We start from the raw sequence: 23,729 nt of genomic DNA, 5'->3' as shown, positions 1-23,729 counted from the left end.
TGGAGTGCTGTGAGGTGATCTTGGCTCACTGCAACCTCTGGCTAATTTCTGTATTTTTAGTAGAGATGGGTTTTGCCATGTTGGCCAGGCTGGTCTTGAACTCCCAACTTCAAGTGATCTGCCCACCTCTGCCTCCCAAAGTGCTGGGATTACAGGCGTGAGCCACCACGCCCAGCCATACCACTACCTTTCAATGGAAGAATAGATGGAAGTAGATTCTGAGGTAGAGGGAATAGCAAGATACCTAGAATAATCATCTCTTCCTGACTGGGTCTGGTGGCTCACACCTGTAATCCCAGCATGTGGGAGGCCGAGGTGTGTGGATCACTTGAGGCCAGTAGTTCAAGACCAGCCTGGCCAACACAGAGAAACTTCATCTCTACAAAAAATAAAAAATAAAAAATAAAAAAATTAGCCGGCATGATCATGCACACGTGTAATTCCAGCTGCTTGAGAAGCTGAGGCATGAGAATGGCGTAAACATAGGAGGCGGAGGCTGCAGTGTGCTGAGATCACACCACTGCACTCCAGCTTGAGTGATGGGGTGAGATTCTGTCTCAAAGAAAAAATATCTTCTTAAGATAACTCAGTCAGATTCCTTGACAGGTTCCCTGAGCACTGACAGCAGATAGTGAAGCTCTCTCCCTGAAGGCTCTGAGTCCTCTCTCCAGATGTCAGGAAAGCAGGAACCTATGTTGAATGTACATTCAGAGCCCTGGGGGAAAGAGATGACTAGAGTAAGATAAAGGAAAGTCATAGGAGAGAGAAACAAAAAGACTGAAGAGAAATAGCATATGAAGAAAAGAGAAAAGCCAGCTAGAAAGGAAAGTGAGAATAGCTGGCATGACCTAATTTCACTTTCTTAGAAAATGTGGAATGGAATTAAAGTCTACCAAAACCAACCCAAGTCCATCATCCTTATTTTTCCTATGCCAAGTCCTGAATTCCAAGTTAATTGGTGATATTTTCCTTTAAATATAAAAGTTTGTCTTTGATTTCTCTTCAGTCAAAAAACTGAATGACAGTATTACTTTGGCTACATTATATCCTCTTTTATCACACTTATGTGGTTAGTGTTCTTCCTCTTAAGATTGTTTTTTCTTCTAAGATAAAAGATGCTAAATTGTTTTCTGAATTGATCTAAATGATTTTTTTATGAATTAATATTTAATTTTCTTTTCCCTACCCAAACCTCCCTTATTAGAATTTAAGTTCATCCCGTTCTTAAATTGTCACCTTTAGGAGAAGAGAATGAAGATAGAACTATGAAATCTGTACCTAGCTTTAAAAGAGAGTGTGTGTTAAGAATACTGGGCAGTCTTTAATGAATACTGAGCAAAATCTGATCTGTAAAATACTGTAGTAACACCTGTGATGAAATGCAAACCAGTCGGTGACTTCAGAGGTGCTGCGGCCCAGGACACACTTGAAAAATACTTAAGAACATTTAGATAGCATTATGGTAACAAATCAACTTAATCTGTTTCTCTTTCATGCGACAAGATGCTAAAAATAATTAAAACATTTTCAATCCGAAAGGGTTCAGTGGTCATATGATTATAAAATTATGTTAGACCGAGTCTGTGAGAAAAAGTATTAAGCATAACCTAACACATTAGCTTGTTTCTACCTTCATTTTATTTATATGAATGAAATTCATGTCATTGAATTTTAGTTAAATATCGAACAACAGTTTGTGACTTTTTGTTTTGGGAAACTTATCAGAGCTTTGAATCTCACTTCTATATCTTAGATCTGTTTGTCACTTTCCTCTAGATATTAGTATACTTGAAATTGAAAAAGAGTTTACATAATTTGCTTTGAGAAGTTATAGTGTTGTATTTTAAATGTTGAAATTGGAATTATTTTTTCCGTTTTTGGAGACAGAGTCTCACTCTGTTGCCTAGGCTGGAGTGCAGTAGCACAATCATGGCTCACTGCACCCTCAACCTTTGAGGCTCAAGTGATCCTCCCACTTCTCAGCCTCCCAAGTAGCTGAAACTACAGGCACATATCACCGCACTCAGTTAATTTTTGCATTTTTTGTGGATACAGGTTTTCACCATGTTACCCAGGCTGGTCTAGGCCTCAGCCTCCCAAAGTGCTGGGATTACAGACATGAGCCACCGTGCCCGGCCTGAAATTGGAATTTTTTTAAACTTTAATGTATTTTACTTGAATTGCAATGTAAGATTAGTATCAATATTGTTTCAAGGAAGTTAGAAATTTTTTAAATGACACAGCTTTTGTCAATAATGAGAATTCCATTCTATTGCTTCAGATTTTTTATTCAAAGTAGAATTGAAAGTCGGGCAATAACAATTATGAAAATTCATGAATATATGCATATGGAATATCATGTATGTATAAAGCATTAGTAGTGCTTTTTATTAAGGCCTATGGCAATGTAGTTTTGATTACACAATAGTATGGTGATTCTGATGAATTACAATTAGTCTTCTGGGTGTCTCCTATTTCCCACTCCCAGTATTCAGTATGACTTCAAGGGCTTTATGTGATGACAACCCTCTGGCTTTTTAATTTTTTTAATTTTTTTTTTTTAATTAGATGGAGTCTTGTTCTGTTGCCCAGTGGTGCAATCTCAGCTCACTGCAGCCTCCGCCTCCTGGGTTCAAGCAATTCTCCTGCCTCAGCCTCCTGAGTAGCTGGGACTACAGGCGCACGCCACCATGCCCAGCTGATTTTTTATATTTTTAGTAGAGATGGGGTTTCATCGTGTTAGCCAGGGTGGTCTCAATCTCCTGACCTCGTGATCCTCCTGCCCCGGCCTCCCAAAGTGCTGAGATTACAGACGTGAGCCACCGCACCCGGCCAACCCTCTGGCTTTTTAATTGGCTCTAATCTTGGTCTACATCACCTCCATATTTATTTATTTATTTATTTATTTATTTATTTATTTATTTTAATTCCAGGTGTTGAAATCAGTAGTAAGAAATTACTTTTGCATGTTCTTTCATGCACTTATCCATTTATTCAGTCAAAATTAAGTGCCTCTGATATGCTAGGCCTTGTGCCAGAATAGTAACTGGCTCAGAGTGGTCTTTACCTTCCTGGAGCTTACAATCTAAACTGCAAATAGGGTGTTAAATTGCAACTGTGGTAAACATTCATGTGTAACTTGGGGAAGGCGTCTCTAAATGTGGATTTCTTTACCTGAGACCTGTAAGAGAAAGTCAGGCCAGAAGAAAGCATTCTGAGCAGAGGGGGCAGTGTGTGCACAGCCCTTAAGGAAGCCCTGATGACACCTTTATTCTGGAGAGTGAGAGCTAGGAAGCTGGGGAGGTAGGCAGGATCAGATCACGCCAGGCCTCCTTTGCCTTGTTAGGGATTTGGGACTTTATCCAAAGAGCAGTGAACTGTTGAAGGGCTTTGATCAGGAGGATGAAATATTCAAATACTATGATTTCAAAACTCTGGCTGCAGTGTGAAGAACAGATTAGGGTGGGACAAGCTAGGTGTCACTCAACGAATATTGCTTTCCTCTTGGAAGCCTTTCTGTGTTCAGATTTATATTTTCTTTTTAGTAATCTAGAATTTTCTCTTTACTGTTTCTGTTATTATTAGAGAGGAGAGAATTAAGTTAGAGAGAGCAAAAACTAATCAATGTTAAGAGTTCATATCATTCGTTAAGTCTTTGAATAAACATTTGTTAATCATTTACCCTGTGCCACAGGCACCAGTTTAGATGCAGAATGTGAATAAGACAGGCTTCTGTCCTCTAAAAGCTTACAATTCAATGGATTTCAATATTTGTATAATAACATGTTTACAAATTACAAGTTTGTAAAACCTTATTCTGTTTTCTAAATGATTAAACTGAGATTTAGAACAATGAGATAACTAAGAGCATTGTTTTTTATGTACCAAGTGCTAAATTTCTAATTAAGTACAGCAACTTTTTTTAGTTATTATAAATTTTCTTCCTCACTTATCTGAAAGTCTCATTGTATCTATCTTTCAATAATAAAAGTCCTGAAATACATTCAGTAAGCTCTCTATGTTGAAGTCTCCAAGTCTTCTCAGTTGAAAAGGCTCTCTTCATGAATCTCAAAAATTAACAAGAAACTTAAGATGCTTTAAAACACATTGACTATTATATAGGCCATCTTTTTGTTAGCATGGATCTTACTCATATTGAATGCTTCCCAAATAAGCATTTTTACATACAAATGTTTAGTTTATCCAGTATTTCTTTAAGCAGACATGGTGTCTTCACTTGGATTGCTATAACAGAAGACCATAGATTGGATGGCTTATAAAACAAAATTCATTAATTAATTAAAATTTATTTTATGATTTTTTTGAGATAGGATCTTGCTGTGTCTCTCAGGCTGGAGTGCAGTGGTACAATCATGGCTCAGTGTGGTGTTGACCTCCTGGGCTTAAGTGATTCTCTCACCTCAGCCTCCTGAGTAGCTGGCACTACAGGTACATGCCACTATGCCAGCTAATTTTATATATTTTTTTGTAGCAACAGAGTCTTACTGTATTGCCCAGGCTGGTCTTGAACTTGTGAGCTCAAGCAGTCCTCCTGCCTCAGCCTTCCAGAATGCTGGGATTACAGACATGAGCCACTGCACCTTCCCGCAGTAGAAATTCATTTCTCACAGTTCTGGATTCTGGGAAGTCCAAGATCAGGGTGCCAGCAGATTTGGTGTCTGATGACAGCCTGCTTCTTGGTGCATAGCCAGCTATCTTAGTATGTCCTCACATGGTAAAAGCACCAAGGGAGCTCTCTGGGATTTCTTTATAAGGGCATTAAACCCATTCACGAGGGTACTGCCCTCATCAACTAATCACCTGCCAAAGGCTGCACTTGCTATTACCCTCACATTGGAGGTTAGGCTTTCAATACATGAATTTGGGGATAAGGGAACACATGCAGTCCACAGCACTTGGGGATCTCAGCCAGTCTGTGGTTTAAATACCATCCACATGTCTTTCCTTTACTTCCCATGTAATCCTTTAATCCTGTTTATTCTACCTCTGAAACATATCTTAGCTCTATTTGCTTTCATCTCCCCTAGTAAACACTAGTCCAAGCCACTGTTACCAAGGTCTGTCTCCTGTCTGTCTGTCTGTCCTCATCAATTTCACTTTTCTTACAGCACTCAAACTGATCTTTCATGATATAAATTAGATCATACCACTCCCCTGCTTAAAATCCTCTCAGGGGCACCCCATTGAATCCAGGCTGTTATTCTGTTATTCTGACTCTCACTGTCCTACTAAACCTTAAGCCAGCTGGCCTGTTTGTGTATCACCTGTCTCATTTCAGCCAACTGTCCCTCACTAACCCTTTCCCCACTCCCACACCCACTTGCTCCCAGCTTGCTTTCACCTTCAGGGGCTTTGTGCTAGCTGATCCACTTGCCAGGTACTCTTTCCCCAAAGTTATCTCCTGTTTGGCTTCTGTGTTGACCCCAGTTTAAATGTTACACTTCTAAAATATCTTTTCTGGCCGGGCGTGGTGGCTCACACCTGTAGTCCCAGCACTTTAGAAAGCCAAGGCAGGTGGATCATTTGAGGTCAGGAATTCGTGACCAGCCTGGTCAACATAGTGAAACTCCATCTCTACTAAAACTAAAAATTAGCCGGGCATGGTCACACACACCTGTAATCCCAGCTACTCAGGAGGCTGAGGCAGGAGAATCGCTTCAATCCAGAAATGTCTTTTCTTACCATCAACTCAGTATCTCCTCCTCCAGTCATTCCCTATCACACCAACCTTTTTAAGAATCATAATACTTATCCTTTTTTCTTTATTTTTTATTTCTATACATTTGTTTTACAATCTTATTCAACACTGTATCTCACGCTGCACTTAAGATGTTTTCTGGAGCATAATAGTACTCGAATTTTTTATTATTTGTCTCACTCTGTCGCCCACGCTGGAGTGCAGTGGTGCAATCTCAGCTCACCACAACCCTCACCTCTCGGGTTCAAGTGATTCTTTTGCCTCAGCCTCCCGAGTAGCTGTAGCTGGAATTACAGGTGTGTGCCATGACTCCTGGCTATTTTTTTTTTTTTTTTTTTTTTGTATTTGTAGTAGAGATGAGGTTTCGCCATGTTGGCCAGGCTGGTCTCAAAATCCTGACCTCAAGTGATCCACCTGCGTCGGCCTCCCAGAGTGCTGGGATTACAGGTGTGAGCCACCATGCCTAGCCTAATTAGTATTTTTAAATGAAAAAGCTTACTTCAGGTATGTATTAACAAACAGTGGTATTGCCACCCAGCAGCACTACTGTGCCTTTACTAATTGCCATGCCAGGTCTGTGATGTAAGTTCACTTGAGGTCACAGCTTGGGCAACTGTACCCATTGGATTCAATATTTTCATGGTCTGCAGCTGGGTATGGACAGAGGTAGTGACCATATGAGTTTAGATTTCAAATGTTCAAATATATTTCTGTCATATAAAGCCCCAAATCTACACCTAGGGAAGGGATGATTTGGCATGTCACTCTGATTTGGCATATTCCAATTTATCAAATAATTCAGGAATCTTAAATAACATACATATTTTGTCTGATGACACCTTAAAGAGTGAAAATAAAATCTGCTTCATGAGTAAATTTTGGGTTAACTTCTAGTACTAGGACATCAGTTCTAAGAAATAAAAAGATGTTGACTGGGCGCTGTGGCTCACGCCTGTAATCCCAGCACTTTGGGAGGCCGAGGCAGGTGGATCACGAGGTCAGGAGATCAAGACCATCCTGGCCAACATGGTGAAACCTTGTCTCTACTAAAAATACAAAAATTAGCTGGGCGTGGTGGTGGGCGCCTGTAATCCCAGCTCTCGGGATGCTGAGGCAGGAGAATGGCTTGAACCCGGGAGGCTTTGGTTGCAGTGAGCTGAGATCACACCACTGCACTCCAGCCTGGTGACAGAGCAAGACTCTGTCTGAAAAATAAATAAATAAATAAAAAGATGTAAAAATACTACAACTAAAAGTTCTTCCAATTTTCTTAAGTTTTGTGAAGTCTAGAGAAGTTAAGTCTCTCATTATTATATAGAGAATATTATGAGTTTGGGAAAGAATAAAGAAAAAAGTAAAATTAAGTAGCGATGTACATAAAAGCATGAGAAAGTTGCAATTGAGAAGTTATGAAGTGATCAAAGAAAATTAATCTTTTTATCTCGTATTTGCAACTTGACTAAGTTATATCATGGAATATCTTAGTCTAAGTTATTAGTAAAAAATTATTTTCTAATAAAAACTCTTTAGATTGTGTCACTTCAGGAAATAATTACAATATGCAAAAAATGAAAACAAAAGAAAATTGCATTCTGTTTGAAAATTAGGCACTATAATATATAGCAATATAAATAAAAAATACTATTTTGTATTTTTGGAAGGTAAAAAATGAGGTGATTGAAATGAAATGATATTTTCATTTCCCCCTGTATTAGAAGGAAGGGAGGGGTATGTAGGTTTTTCCAGTGGTTTATCACTTAAAATCATGTCCAGAGTAAAAACCATGTTAAAGCAATTTTTCCATTTAAATTAGCAATATAAATGTAAAATCGTATTTTGTATTTTTTGAGGGTAAAAAAATGAGGTGACTGAAAATGAAATTACGTTTTCATTTCCCCCCATGTTAGGAAGGAGTGGTATGTAGGTTTTTCCAGTGGTATATCACTTAAAATTTCAATGAACTTCTGAAAGATGAGCCTATGTTGTAAATAATTTTGCCAAATATATCCTAGGAAATAGGATTTAAAAGATATAAAGGTGTCTTTCTTCCTTTCCCCCTAATATAAAACCAGATTATTATTAAATCTTTAATTTCTAGTGATTATCTCATATTTATTTCTGGTTCCCAAATTATATGGTCAGTCAAGTTAGTGTTGCGGTTTTCACCGCAATTCTCCGTGAACCTACAGCAAAGTGGGTGTAATGCTTTGAATAGTTATCTTGTAGCTTTCTGGGAGGAATTTAGAACAGTAATACCCCCTCTAGGTCCCTCAGTAACCATCATCTTTTAAACTGAACTCTGATTTATATGGCCTAGCCTTTAGTAGTTTGTATAGGTAAGTCTGCAAGCCCACAAATATATCAGACATTGTTTTAAGGGATTATAGATAATTTAGACTGTGTGTCTTTAATTTCTTTTTGTTTAGTTTGTTTCTTAGAACTGTTTTCAACTTGTTTTCTCTTGAGCACATTATAATTAATGTTCTGTGTTTTACTCTCTGTTCTTATTCCTCTTTTTTTCACTTAGTTGATTTCTGAATGTTTCCCTTTATTCCTGTGATCTTTTCTTCATAGCGGCACTCTCTGGGTGAAGCTTTGCATAAATCTATCAACAATGTAAGTGAGCGGCACTTACAATTTGTACACAAGGGCATGTTGCACTTTTCATTTTGCATAAACAACATCACTGCTTTAAAGCTTCAACTTATATAAAAAATAGTTTGGCATTCAATAAGATATATTTTGTATATGGGTAATAAAAGCTTCTAACGTTCAGTCATTCATTTGTTTATGCATACATCTACCACATGTGTTAATAAGCATATATTTATTATAAAGCCAATTTAGATTTTACATCTCAGATATACATTTCATTATTTTTATGTTTATTTTGAAAGATATAGTAATATTTTTGAAAAACTGTTAACTAGTTGATTCATAAAAATTGAAATAAATGTAAAATTTTTTTGTTGTTAAACTAGTTTATTTTTTTGAAAAACTAGCATTAGTGACTTCCTTTTTTAAAAGTACTGGATTGTTATGAAGGTTTATGTGATTTAGAACATATTTTATACATTGTAATGTTATAATTATCAACAGATGAAAAGCAAAATGGAGTAATTCTCTTTCCTAAGAATTGACAAAGTGATCACTTTTTACTTATGTACACTCAAGTATGCAGAAATTCATCTTCAAAATAATATTCCATTTAACACTCTTTGTATATCATAAGAAAAATTGAGATTTATTTTCACACTAAACCCATACTCAACTTGTCCTTTAAAATTAGATGACAGAGAATTGAACATTGTTGAATATTTTTCTTGATGTCCTAAGGTGGGAGTCAGCAGACTTTTCTATAAAGGGCCAGATAGTAAATACTTTTGGCTTTGTGGGCCAGTTTCTGTGGCAGAAACTCTATGCCATTTTAGTGTGAAAATACTTATAGACAGTATGTAAATGAATGGGTATGACTGTATTCCAGTAACAATTTACAAAAACTGACTGTAGTTTACTAATGCCAGCCCTAGAGAAATCAAAGCTTTGAGCCTAGAGATGTCTTATGAAATTCTGATACTTCTGGAATGGAACTATTTCCTCATATCCCCATTAAGTTTTTTCTACTATGCAAGAAAATAAAAATTTTACGTAGTTTTCATATTCAGTCTTTTTTCTATGTAAAAAATTATTAAAATATGCAAATACATTTAGCAGCATTTTCTTTCATGTCTTAAAAGAAACAATGAACATTTATCTCAGTGTTGCTGAAATAGGTTATATCTGGAAATTCTTGTTAGCAATCACATAGAACATAGTACAAATTTTGGCATGTTAGCTATATCAATACAGACATTTTGACATATGTGCTAGTTGGGATAGAAATAAGAACCCAAATAGGATATGATTATTTTAAAAATTAATTGAATTATACTTTAGAATATTTGTGACAACACAGCCACATTTTCTTCAGTAGTTGTACTTTTTATCCATTAAACAAAAACCACCTTATTGAAATTGCCTATTAATAACTGGAATGAAAGTGCCTTGATTCATCTCCTACAAAAAGAGTAAAAGGGGCTGGTAACAGTGAAATCTCTTTTATAATGTTATAGTCATTGAGGATCACCTTTTCACTCTGTCATCATCCACAACAAAACATGACTTTGTCAGAGTGTTGTGCTCTGCAGGGTGAGCACCTGCCCACTCCCTCAGTACATGGTATGTACCCCAGCTTTCCATACAAGAGTTCAGTGCTTAGCACATTCACAAACAAGTGACTGTTATTGTTACATCTGTCCTAAAGAGATACTTTCTAATTAGTTTTAGTTAATAATAAGAGGATGATTGGGGATATGTTCCACAAATATCTTAAGGACATTAGAAGCATTGTGGTGGTTTTTAATAATAAACTCAGTTTATACATCTCAGAAAATACAAAAAAAAAAGAACAATTCAGAATTTTTTCAAAATGACCACAATTCCGGCTTAAATTTACTTTTCTTAACTAGTTTCCTCAGTAATAGCACATTGGTGATTAAAGAAGAAAAATACATCATATAATTAAAATATTTGAGCACCTTTAAACGTTTTACATGAGCATTTTCATTAAGTCATTGACATAATAATAAGTTATTCCTACTGTCCTCTACTAAGCCTCAGTTAGCAGTTTTTTTCCTGAGAGCTGCTCAGACTGATAGGCTAGCAGTTTTTAATGTTTTATATATTTGAAAGGATTGGAGTTAATATTAATACCTTAGAATTAGATTATTTTCTTGTCCCAGTCCTAATTCATCTGAAGGTACTATGAGAGGGGCTTACCTTCCAGGGATTTCCATTTAATCCCTGAAGAAACCCAGGTGTTCAGCCAACTGGGAAGAAAGGAAAGAGAGAGAACAGCTGTTGGAGAAGTGAGGGACAGTGCCAGCCATAGGAAGTCTATATAGTTATTAAAAAGAATGGGTCATATCTAAATATCATGAGTACCTTATAAATGCCACTTTGAAAGGAAGGAAAAAACTACAAAAACAGAAACTGTTCCCTCTACTGGAAAAATTATTAAACATCATTAAATCCCTCAGCATACTCATCTTAGAATAAGCTATATAAAGTTGAGCGTGTGAAAACCACCTCATCCACATCTGCAGGTCAGGACACTCTCATAGTTTCACACTTGAAGTGGTGTTTATTTCTCTGTGTGATACATATAGGATGTCTGTCCACATCAGCTGCCCCAGGGTTCTCTGTTTCAGCTGCTATGGACATTAAGCGCTGATCTTTTGAGATGTGCCCTGGAGCCTCCATAACTTTTGTATATAAGGCATAGCCAACATTTTATCAGATATATTCTCTACATTTGGTAAAATCATCTAGCCATTTACACATGATCTAGGTAAGAAGGCAAAAGAAAACAAAACAGTGAATTATATCAAGAGAGACCTAAGCCATTACAGTCTGCAGTAATGCATACCAAAATATTAACAGCGGTTTCCCTTAAGGATTGGGATTTGGTGAGGAAAGGGAATGAAGGAGACTTTCCCTTTTATTTATATGTTCCTATATTTTTTAAATTTTCATAATGAACCACTTTTTACTTTGATAAATAGGAGTAAACATATCTTAGGCAGCCTGGGCCCAATTCCAGACCTACTAAATCAGAATCTCAAGGGATCAGGGCATATGCAGCTGTCTTTATGAAAATCTACAGAGATGATTCTGATACACAGCCAGGTTTGAGAATCACAGATTACATTTACTATCTCAGGACGTGCTTTATTTTGAGAACACATCATTTGTGTACTTTCTATATTCTTTCATTTTTGTAACAAGACTCTAATGGTTTTTGAAGAAAAAAGACACCGATATTGCATCAAAAACCAAAGGTTGTAGGTAAGATGTACATAATTAATGGCATGTCTCATATTGACATTCTGTCATACCCCGTACCTCAGATCTGATGTTTCAGTTTTTGTTTTGAGACAGTTCTTCCACTAACACCATTATAGAGGTACAGAATCTTTGTGAAACTGGTCTGTGAAAAGTAGGCCGGGCACAGTGACTCATGCCTGTAATCCCAGCACTTTTGGAGGCTGAGGCAGGGGGATCGCTTGAGCCCAGGAGTTCAAGACTAGCCTGGGCAACAGAGTGATACCTCATCTCTACAAATAATTTAAAATTAGTTGGTGCATGTCTGCAGTCCCAGCTACTTAGGAGGCTGAGGTGGGAGAATCACTTGAGCCCAGGTGGTTGAGGCTGCAGTGAGCCATATATATAGATAGATAGATATATTAAATGGAGTTTTGTTCTTATCACCCAGGTTGGAGTGTAGTGGTACGATCTCGGCTCACTGCAACCTCTGCCTACTGGTTTAAGTGATTCTCCTGCCTCAGCCTCCCAAGTAGCTGGGATTACAGGCGCCCGCCACCACTCCTGGCTAATTTTTTGTACTTTCAGTAGAGACAGGGTTTCATCATGTTGGCCAGGCCGGTCTCAAACTCCTGACCTCAGGTGATCCACCTGTCTTGGCCTCCTAAAACGCAGGGATTATAGGCATGAGCAACAACCGTGCCTGGCCCATATATTTTTAATTTTTTCTTTTTGAAATTATTATAAAACTTTAATATTCCATTTTCAAAAAGACTGTAAAACTTTATTTTCAAAAAGGCAATCATTTTTTAAATGGTAGAGACAGAAGGTGGCAATTACTATCAGTGCATTTTGACCTTTAAAATTGTCTCTAAAATATCTGGCACTTATCAACCAGTAGAATATATTATATATTTCATATCTAAATTGCTGTGCTAAGAATTTAAAAACTAAAGATTAAATTATTTTCCAAAATAAAATTTGTTTTGGTTTATTTAAACAAAATAAGAAATAGAATTTTTTGAATTTTAACAGAGTATAGAAACTAATACCATACACTACATAATTTGAATATAATATATAGTTTGAAGCAACTACTTGTTCTCATTCTTTATTCAACACATGCCTTTCTAGATAGTCTATAATTCTGTTATAAAAATACTTATCAAAATTGCCTAAATCTTCTAATGCAGAGGTTTTTTTTCTTTTGAGTTGAAGTTTTACATTAATATGTATTTCTATTGGTTATATTAAACTCAGCTGTTTATAGCTATAAAAATTAGCTCACTTTACATTGCTTTGCTCTTTGTCTTTTAAAGTGCCATGTACTTTTCATGCTGAATAAAGTCTATTTATTGCAATTCTACTACTTTATTTTTAAAAGGAACAAAATAAATTTTGATGCTGCATTGCATGATTAAGGCTTTCTGCATATAATTCACATTACTGTCTTGAGCATGAATTCAGAGATTTTAGATGGCCTTAATATTATTTTGATGTGCTTTCCAAGTTAAGAATACAAAATATCTAAGTATATTTGAGCACTAAACTGCATGATAATGTCTTTCTGCACATAGTTTATATTATTTTCTTGAGTGTAGATACAAAGATTAATCACATATCCTAAGATGGAAAGTACTATTTTGGAGTTCTTTCAAGGTAAAGTATATTACAATGTAAAATACTTATGTGTATTTTATTTTAGCTGGAGAAATTTAAAACTCTGTAGATTTTAAATAGGTAACTTATATACTGTGGTACTTCCAATCATTCACTTTAAATATTGTATTTCTTCATAAGTGTCACCTGTTAATAGTCAAATGTGAGTCAAATTAACACAAGAGGTCTATCGATTCGGCAAACTTTTGAAGTAGGTATTGCAAAAAATAAGAAACACCAATGTGAGCTGATTGGTTTCCTACTAATTGAAGTACACACTAAATTTGAGGATAGGATCCAGGGCCACTGCTAGCCTATATGTCACCTTTGTGTAAAGCAGAAAAACGTGTGCATTCTTTTTGGATGGACACAGATCTGTACCAGGGCAGACAGCTTGGTGAGCAGAATGCTGGGTAGATTTTAATCCCCAAGAAGGGCAGTCCCATGGGTCCCCATGCTTAGGCTGGGACTAGGGTTGAACTTCCAAAGAGAGTGGGTTGGTGCCTTCTCTATTTCAAGAACCAACTTGCTGGGAAGAGAATGGCTCTACCAGTTACAAATCAGTGTTCACAATGTCTGTTTTTGTTCTTGTTACCCTTTTATGGTTTATTTTTTCTTTCTAGGCTGTCTTCAATATTTATTTTGTCCTGATTTTCATTGCATAAAATAGTGAGAAGTCACGTGGTATAATTTATCATATTCCATAAGTATGGCGTTAGCTGTGGCTGTGACATTCTTATGCACATATCACATTTTCACATTTGCAGGATTTATTTCAGTCTGTAAATCGTGGGTGCTGCTGCCATTTAGAGGTATAAGGAGTTGTGATATCTGGAATCAGAGGGTTGCAGTTCCACCTTGGCTCCAAAACTTTAAAATAACCTCTGAAACCTTAGTTTTTTGTAGAAATTAATAAGCAGAATTCATAAAGTTTCAACAGGTAGAGTCACTTATTTGGAAATACATTAAAACAGATTAAACCTAGATTTTTTTATATGATTTCTCACCAGTGCTTGACTATTTCCATAAAGCCATATGCTAACCTTTATAACTAACTGATTGATAACTTTGTCCAGAACACTTCTGGAAGGCTAATCATCACCCTAAGCTCACTACAGTCTGTGACTCTTCCTGCTGCTTTTTAAAGGGATATGGTGGCTTGCTTCGGACCTTTCCTTTTTCCAATTAATGATTCTTTCCTCTGTTCTTCTTTTGCATGTCTGGTGATTCCCCACCCTTTCTCTTTCTTTCCCAGGTACCTTTCTTTGTGAGACGTGTGAGGCAACTTATGTCTGCCTTCCATCAATTAAAAGAGAGCCTTTTCCCATTTACAAAAACTCACTTTAAAGTTTCCTCTTTTCATTGGCTTTTGTGGCCACAGAAACTGTTTTACCAGTATATAAAAGCATAGAGTGTTTTAAGTTGCTTATGGAACACGTTTTACAACTTTGTATCTGGTTCTCCTAAGTTCCTCTTAGATTTAGACTTCTTTTAGAACACAGTTATATAGTCTCAAGTTACAATATCCTGTGTATGAGAATAGAAATAGGTCAGTTAAATGGTTTTATCAAATGCATATATGAACATATATGATATATAGATATACCTATGTTTTATGTTTTTATTCTTACCAAAATAATTATAAGTATGTTAAGACATCTAGAAGTGATACAGACATATTGAGGCTGATGTCTGTTTTCTAAAGAAGTGACAAATCAGTTTTCTATAGTCAAAGAAAAGTACCTGACATTGTTATAATGGTTGAATAAAAGATTGTGGGACGTTTGAGACATTTTGAAAACTTAAAGGTTTTCAAGAACTTTGAGTTAAATAAAAAATAAAAATTTACATAATGATTGTAAATTATAAACTGACATATCTTTTAAAGAGTAGGTTTTTAATTCTCAAATAATCTTAGCTAATATTTGTTGAATGCTTAGTACATGCCAGAGTCTGTCAAAGTGAGCTATATGTAGTAACATAACCTGGTGAGGTGTTGATACTAACAAGTGACAGAGCTAGGATTTTAACTCAGAGCTCACAGTCCTATTTCACTTTACTGCTTTACAAATAAGTGGTTTAACTATTCATACTCTTCCTTGAAGTGACTATAACCTAACGAAAATGTTAATTGTCTTATGTTTTTATTTCATATTATGAATTTTTATTGCAACATAACATGGGTATTCATATCTAAATGTGGGCTGCAGTGTTCTTTAGACAGTCTATAAACAATATAACTAAACTATTTCAGAATAATTACAGAAAGTAAAATTTTAAATAGTGATAGTAAATCACCATTTTTTAAAAATTTTTGTGATATATTTTAGAACATTTTAAATGGAAATATTAAGGCAGTTATTTTATTGTCATTAATATCTTTGAAGTGTTTTTCCCCCTTTGATGGATAGTTTGTGAACTATGCCTTGTATTTATTCTTCATTGTGTACCATTCTGGGGCATAGATTTCCTTGCTGAAACAGAATCTGGAGATACAGCTTTCCCAGTCTCAGACTTCTTTGCAACAACTGCAAGCCCAGTTTACGCAAGAACGACAGCGGCTTACGCAAGAGCTTGAAGAATTAGAGGAGCAACATCAGCAAAGACACAAATCATTAAAAGAAGCACATGTCCTTGCATTTCAAACTATGGAAGAGGAAAAGGAAAAGGAGCAGAGAGTAAGTTTTATGTGGCATACATTCAAATGTAATCCAACAGCCTAATAATAATTAGTTACATTAAAAAAAAAATGATTTTCTATTTTTTGAGACAGGGTCTCACTCTGTCACCCAGGCTGAGGTGCAGCAGCACGATCATAGCTCACTGCAGTCTCAACTTCCTAGACTGGTGATTTTCCCACCTCAGCCTCCTGAATAGCTGGGACTATAGGCGCACACCTCCATGCCTGACTAATTTTTAATTTTTTTTGTAGAAACAGGTTTCACTATGTTGCCCAGGCTGGTCTTGAATTCTGGGGCTCAAGCAGTCCTCTCACCTTGTCCTCCCAAATTGCTGGGATTACAACGGTGAGCCACTGTGCCCAGCCCATTCAATATATAGACAAAATACATTGAATCAAACTGGTTTCATGATGATTTATTTATATTCTACTGAAATGACCCTAATTATTTTTTCTAATGTTGATTATCTTATGTCTAGTTTTCTTGAAAATGAACCTAAACATTTTGTATTTCTTAAATAACTGAGTTTTAGTAACTGTTTTCTATTTTGTTTGCATTTTCCTTCCTTTATTCTAGCATAATAATTTGAATTTGTCTTGTTCTAGGCTCTTGAAAATCATTTACAACAGAAGCATTCTGCAGAGCTTCAATCATTGAAAGATGCACACAGAGAGTCAATGGAGGGCTTCCGAATAGAAATGGAACAGGAACTTCAGACTCTTCGGTTTGAATTAGAAGATGAAGGAAAGGCTATGCTTGGTATTTTGAAAAGATTACAATCTTGTCATATTCATATGTACATTTTTAACATTTTTTAAATTCAACATAGAATCACCAAGTTTTATTTTAAAATTTTGAAACATCAAAATGAATATCTAAGTGTATTGCATATTTTATTTGAAGTTACCAGATGAATAGACAGGACACAAACAGTAAAGTGAATTCCCCTCAGCTGTCTCTGTACTCCAGCTATGCAAGCAACACCGCTGGTACTCTAATCTGTCCTTTTTGGACTAAGTAGACTCAGCACATTGAGGTGTTCCAGAAATCAATCACTGCCCAATAGAAAGGGCATGGAGCCTCATGTCCTGAGACTGCATGGTCATAGGGTTTTTTCCACTTCAAGATTTTGTTTTAATGGGAAAAGTGAGGATTAGGTCTGACTTTTCTGTTGAGATATATATTTCTTTGAGATTTCTACCTATGAGGTGTTCACATCATTACTTTTTATAAGGAGATAAGTTGAGTTTTGAAGAAAAACTGGGTATGTATTTAAAGATTTGTTTTGGGTTTTGTTTGTTAATGTCATTCAATAACTTTTTATTCTTACCATCTCATTTTTCTTCTGTTTGGCTTTATTCCAAATTCTCCTAATATTTTTAACATGTTGTCATACTTCAGTGGCACACTCTTTCCAAGTAGGAATTTGGAGCAAAGAAGACTGAAGTGTTATCAATATTTTGGGCCTCAAAGGGAAAGCCATCTGACCCTGTTTCTCATCATAATGTTGCTTGGAGTCCCAGACGAAGTGGTTAAAGCTCTCCTCTTCCTCCTTTAAAACCCACTATGACTGCTAGCATGAAAATCAGGTTAAATGTAGACATTTGTCAAAGATTTGTGAAAAACCTGTTCATGTGCTAGAGATTGCTGAGCAAGGAGAATTAAAAAATGAACTACTGCCCTGTCTTTGCACAGGAATTGCAGTCAAATGTAGACGTAGCCTTTATAGAAATGTGGCCAAAAGGGAATACACATGTTCCACAGCTTTGTGAGGTCAGGCAAAAGCAGTCCTAGTGTTGGAACTATTGTTGTTTAGTCCGTTGAAACATACTCCACTAAATATGATTTAAATATATCTTTGTTGGCCGGGTGCAGTCACTCACACCTGTAATCTCAGTACTTTGGGAGGCTGAGGCAAGTGGAAATCCTGAGGTCAGGATTTTGAGATCAGCCTGACCAACATGGTGAAACTTCATCTCTACTAAAAATACAAAATTAGCCGGGCCTAGTAGCTGTAATCCAAGCTACTTGGGAGGCTGAGGCAGGAGAATCACTTGAACCTGAGAGGCCGAGGTTGCAGTGAGCCGAGATCGCACCATTGCACTCCAGCCTGGGCAACAAGAGCAAAACTCCCAGAGGTTACTGGGTCATATGGCAGCTGCATGTATAATTTTGTAACAAACTGTAAAAGGTTTTCTAGAGTGACTGTACCATTTTACATCCCTACTAGCATCATATAAATTTTGCTCACATCCTCACCAACATTTAATGTTGTCATTATATTTTATCCTTTCTGATAGGAATGTAGTGATAACTCATCATTAAAACTGGTTTTAATTTGTGTTTCCCTAATGGCTCATGTTATTGAGCATTTTTCATGTGCTCATTTGCCATCTTTATGTCTCTTTTCTGATTGGATTGTTTACATTTTACTGTTGCATTTTAAGAGTTGTTTATATATTGTAGATACTGGTCCTTGTTGGGATCCTTCAATTCTACATTTTGTCCATTATTTCATTGAAAGTACTCTCCCTGAGATTACCACTGAGCTTTGAACTTCCAAATCCAAAGTATTCCCACTTACCAGCTTTCATCTTATTTGCCCTATCTTTGACGTTTGAGCCCGTTGACCACAACCTTCTTGAGTATTTTTTCCTTGATTTTCATAATAATATACTATACTTACTATATTCCTACTTTTCTGACCTCTACTCCTTCATCTCATATACTGTCCTGTTTCCACACGCATCCATCAAATATTAGTATTTCCCAGGATTCAGCTGTATCTTGGTTTGTTTTCTGTTGCTATAGCAGAATACCACAGACTGGCTAATTTATAAAGGAAAGAGGTTTACTTGGCTTATGATTCAGGAGGCTGAGAAGTCTAAGATCAAGTAGCTGGCCACATCTGGTGAGGGCCTTGTGCTGCTTCGTAGCTTGGTGGAAAAGTGGAAGCAGGGAGAGGGCCTAAGCTCTAGAAAAAAATGGGGTGGAGCTCCTATGCTTGCTAACCATTCCTGCAAGAAAGCCATTAATCCCTCCTAATGACCTAATAACCTCCTAAAGGCCCCACCTCCCAACAGTGCCACAATGACAATCAAATTTCAGCATGTGTTTCAGAGGGGAGAAACCATATTAAACCACAGTAAGCCCCCAGTCTTCTGGTCTCTTTTTTAATCTTCAGCCTTTTCTTGATTTATTGCATTCACATCCATGGTTGCGACCACCATCTATGTACTGGTGATTCCACATATTCATTTCTAGACCACACCTCTCTTCTTGTACCTTAGGTTTCTATTTCTTACACATTGTTAGACAGATATTCTAACTGATACTCAGCATTTAAACATATGAACCCACAGTCTCCCGTAGTCTAAAATGTGTTTATATTCCTGTACCTCCTATTCTAATTAATGGTATCACTGTTTACCCACTTGCCAAAACCAGGAAAATGGGAGTCACAGTCGACTTTTTTTCTTTTCTTTTTTTTTTTTTGAGACCGAGTCTCACTCTGCAGGAATATAGTGATGCCATCTCAGCTTATTGCAACCTCTGCCTCCCAGGTTCAAGCAGTTCTCCTGCCTCAGTCTCCCAGGTAGCTGGGGTTACAGGAGCCCGTCACCACACCTGGATAATTTTTATATTTTTAGTAGAGACGGGGTTTCACCATGTTGATCAGGCTGGTATCAAACTCCTGACCTCAGGTGATCTACCCGCCACAGCCTCTCAGAATGCTAGGATTACGTAAGCTACCACACCCGGCTGACTTTTTTTCTTTCACTGCCACATCCTATCTGTTACTCCTTCTCTTAAATGTTTCTTCTATTTGTTTCTTCTTCTTCAGTCCTCTGCCATACTTTGGTTTTGGTTGTATCATTTCTCACCTGGATTATTGCCATAACCTTGCAGATCTCCTTTCACACAGTATATTCTCTAAACTCCAGTCAGGGTAAACTTTGTAATGCTGAAATCTCACCGTAGGACAACCCACTTCAAATCCTTCAGTGATTCCTCATGTCCTACCTTAGTGCATGCCAAGGTTTCCCACTGAAAAAGGCCTTAACACCAGGGGAAACAACTTATGCTTTACATGGCGGTCTCAAGAGGAGCCTGAATTGGCTAGCTACAAGCACAGCTTGTCTTTGAAGTCTCATGTTTTCACTTTAAAATTTATAAATGTGTATTTTACTCACTTAAATCTGTTTATATAATATATAATTAATGGATTTTCCAAAAATCTTCAAGTAAAATTCATGTTTCAGAAGATGATCAGGTTCCTTCATGCATACCACCAAACATATCCAAGTTTGAGAACTATGAGCCTTAGGTTAAAATAAAACACATTTTGTACTAAAACTTTCTCCCACTAGGTTCCATTTTCTTTACAGTATGACCATGTTGCACTGTGGCCTCCTGCCATACCCTCTTCTAGTTTGCCAGACAGACCAGGTTCTTTCTGTTTTATATATGATATCCCATGATATCCCTTCTTCCTGAATGCTTTTTCCTTCTCTATTTGGAGAACTCCTACTTGGTCTTCAGACAGTTACTGTGACAATTCCCTTCCCCAGTTTCCCTTTCCTAGAACATTTGAGTTCTTCCAGTACTGTGCTTTGTCATACCTAATAGTCATCTCTGATACCCTACTTAGTTTTCTGGCATAATGTCTTCCCCTCAACCCTATGCAGTTATAGAGATACTGTCATATTTCACTCCCCCTTAGAATAGTGCCTGGCATTCAATAAATGTTTATGGACTGTATGAAATAATGCCAAACTCAAATGAAGGTGATGACCTTCAGATCACTAACAACACTGACCAGCCAGGCTCCTTTAGGGATATTTTTGAAGAATTCTTATTTGGGTGAGAAGTTGCCTCCTAAATATTTGTTATGGTACCATTAAACTCTAAAATTTTATTTATTTATTTATTTATTTATTTTTTTTTTTTTTTTTTGAGATGGAATCTCACTCTGTCACCCAGGCTGGAGTGCAATGGCGTGATCTCGGCTCACTGCAACCTCCGCCTCCCAGGTTCACGCCATTCTCCTGTCTCATTCTCTTGAGTAGTTGAGATTACAGGCACCCACCACCACGCCCGGCTAATTTTTTGTATTTGTAGTAGAGACAGGGTTTCACCATGTTGGGCAGGCTGGTCTTGAACTCCTGACCTCAGGTGATCCACTCACCTCGGCCCCTCAAAGTGCTGGGATTATAGGCATGAGCCCCTGTGCCTGACCAAATTTTATTATTCTAATAGTGAAAGAGATGAATTAAAAATACTTCATCTCCATTAGCACTTTACCTGCATACTGAAAGCATGTATAAAAATGCCTTGATCCACTTAAACATTTGAAATTTTTTATATCCTCATCAAAGCTAGATTAACTTTAAATTCATGATAGTATATTGTAGTCTATAATATTTAAATTTGTGAGTTTGTAATAATCTATTAATTTAATGGACATACACAAGTGTTCTGATTTTTAAATAATTTTTTTTACTTCTATAATTTTTATCTAAAGTATTGATAATATTTTTTAAAGGTACCAAATGTATTTTTGCCTTGCAATTCCAGCTTCCTTGCGCTCAGAACTCAACCATCAACATGCAGCTGCAATTGATTTGTTACGGCATAATCATCATCAAGAATTGGCAGCTGCTAAAATGGAATTAGAGAGAAGCATAGACATCAGCAGAAGACAGGTAAGTAAGAGTATTCTGTACTGGTTGAATAGATTGAATGTTCATCATTTTCTGAAAATTATTTTGTAGTAACTCTTATTTTCACTGGTTATCACATTCTATTTATATTGAAGAGCTTTATTTAATTTATTTATTTATTTGAGACAGAGTCTCACTTTGTCACCGAGACTGGGGTGGCACGATCACAGAAGGGAGCTTAACTGTCAGATAACTGCTAGAGCAGCACTAAACTAAGTCTGCTTTGTAAGCCATGTGATGTGTGTTCTTTTGGGAGGGCCTCCTTAGATGCACTTTCTCTCTAGATTCTAGGCAGTGGTGCCACAATTATTCTTCAAAATCATGTAAAACTTACTGAGAATGTAAGAGCCCTGTGTTCTAATCTCAAGTCAGCCACTGGTTATAAATCATCTTTGGGCATTGGTTTCCTCATCTGTAAAATGAGAGAGATGTCCTTTGACCTTTCGGGTTCCTTGTAACCTGACGTTATTGAAGCTATATCCGTATACACACATATATGTGTGGAAAGAGAAGAGGCCTTGAGGTTTTCTCACTTCAGCAGTTTGCTTTTGAAGAAGCAGTGTCAGAATGATTACATTTGACATTCCAGTGTGTCATTTTCTTTCCCGCAGATAAACACAGAAATCAAATATGTAGAAAACTTCTAAAAATTACTTTTTTTTTTTTTAACAGAGTAAGGAGCACATGTGTAGAATTACAGATCTACAAGACGAATTAAGACACAGAGAGCATCACATTTCTGAATTGGATAAGGAGGTTCAGCACCTTCATGAGAATATAAGTGCCCTAACCAAAGAACTGGAATTTAAGGGGAAAGAAATTCTCAGAATACGAAGTGAATCTAACCAACAGATAAGGTATGCCATTAAGTACAACGGAAGGAATATGCAGTGTCATCTGAAAAACTGTTGTGCTGATATTAAGGAATCTATGCCTATTTTTGTGACTAGACTACCTCTCTAGTAAAATATTGAAGACCACTTTTTACTTTATTTGATGACTATATTATAATCTAGAACACAGATGAAATGTTTGTATCTTGAATGATGTACATGTATTCATTCACTTTGGAAATTGTATATAATTAACTGAAATCTTTTAAAAATGTTATTTGAAAAAGCATTAAAGGAGACAACTTTAACAAAGCCAGAAGCTTATAGCAGAAAGTAAGTAGCTTAATTTAGGCTGTTTACATTAATTTTCTATATATTATACCAAAAACCATTTCAAATCTGGTAGAAAAATAGAAAGTTTTGAAAGCTTGACTTCAGAATAACATTTTCTTAACTAAAAATAAATCAAACAGGTTGCATGAACAAGATTTAAACAAGAGGCTTGAAAAAGAGTTGGATGTCATGACAGCAGACCACCTCAGAGAGAAAAATATCATGCGGGCAGATTTTAATAAGACTAACGAGCTACTCAAGGAAATAAATGCAGCTTTACAAGTGTCGTAAGTTATATTATATAAGAAAATTCATATGTGGATACTAAATTTAGGAGCGCTGTGTTTAACCTCAGATTAGCTGTTATTTTGACTCTAACAGAAAGGATACTTCAAAAAGAAAATTTTAGTGCTGTGTTACAGATGGCAATTGCAGTGCTATATGTTCTTTAATTAGGATAAGGCAGTTGAATGATGATGGTCACTCTGATTTTGGTGTTTGCTGTTATTAGAGGTGATTTTTAAATCCTTTTGGGCCAAGTATGAGCTCGGGTATCTGCCTTGTATAACAGCTCATAACCTCATGCTTTTGCAGAAATGATTTACAATAGACTCAGTTCCTTGGCTATCCTTTTTCCTGGCCTCAGTGATATTCCTCAGACAGAGACTGAAATCTTGGCATCCCCCACTTCATGCTCTGAAAAGCATGGTCACAGAAAGAATAACATCAGTCTATCTGTGTGTCCTGTCTCCTTAGGAATGTTAAAAGAGTAAAGGTTGTGTCCTTGTTTTTCCTTTATTCTGTTGCATATGGTTTTGCACATTATGAATCTTCAGAGGTAGCAAAAAACTTAGTTTTTGATTTCATGATCATTTTTAATAATCGAAAAATTAGTATTTACTTTTAAGTAAACTACCTG

General features: G+C 36.5%; 1 protein-coding gene across 8 annotated transcripts in view; it reads left to right on the top strand.

Moving 5' to 3' along the window:
- The window catches only part of FAM184A (family with sequence similarity 184 member A), a 137,273-nt gene that overhangs the window by 100,771 nt on the left and 12,773 nt on the right, over window positions 1-23,729 (top strand). For 7 of the 8 annotated variants that reach the window (XR_500003.3, XM_008007211.3, XM_008007212.3 and 4 more), the window contains 5 exons: window positions 15,706-15,918; window positions 16,527-16,680; window positions 21,499-21,626; window positions 22,317-22,501; window positions 22,951-23,097. Coding sequence is in view for 7 of the 8 variants with exons in the window: in XM_008007211.3 (XP_008005402.3) it covers window positions 15,706-15,918; window positions 16,527-16,680; window positions 21,499-21,626; window positions 22,317-22,501; window positions 22,951-23,097 (827 nt within the window). In the remaining variant the exon portion in view is untranslated. The remainder of the gene's footprint in view (window positions 1-15,705; window positions 15,919-16,526; window positions 16,681-21,498; window positions 21,627-22,316; window positions 22,502-22,950; window positions 23,098-23,729) is intronic. The other variant, XM_008007213.3, reaches the window with a different exon arrangement.

Source organism: Chlorocebus sabaeus, chromosome 13, assembly GCF_047675955.1.
Source record: "Chlorocebus sabaeus isolate Y175 chromosome 13, mChlSab1.0.hap1, whole genome shotgun sequence".
NCBI classification, from domain to species: Eukaryota; Metazoa; Chordata; class Mammalia; order Primates; family Cercopithecidae; genus Chlorocebus; species Chlorocebus sabaeus.
Note: the sequence above shows the minus strand (reverse complement) of the source record. Positions and strands in the feature narration are given on the sequence as shown.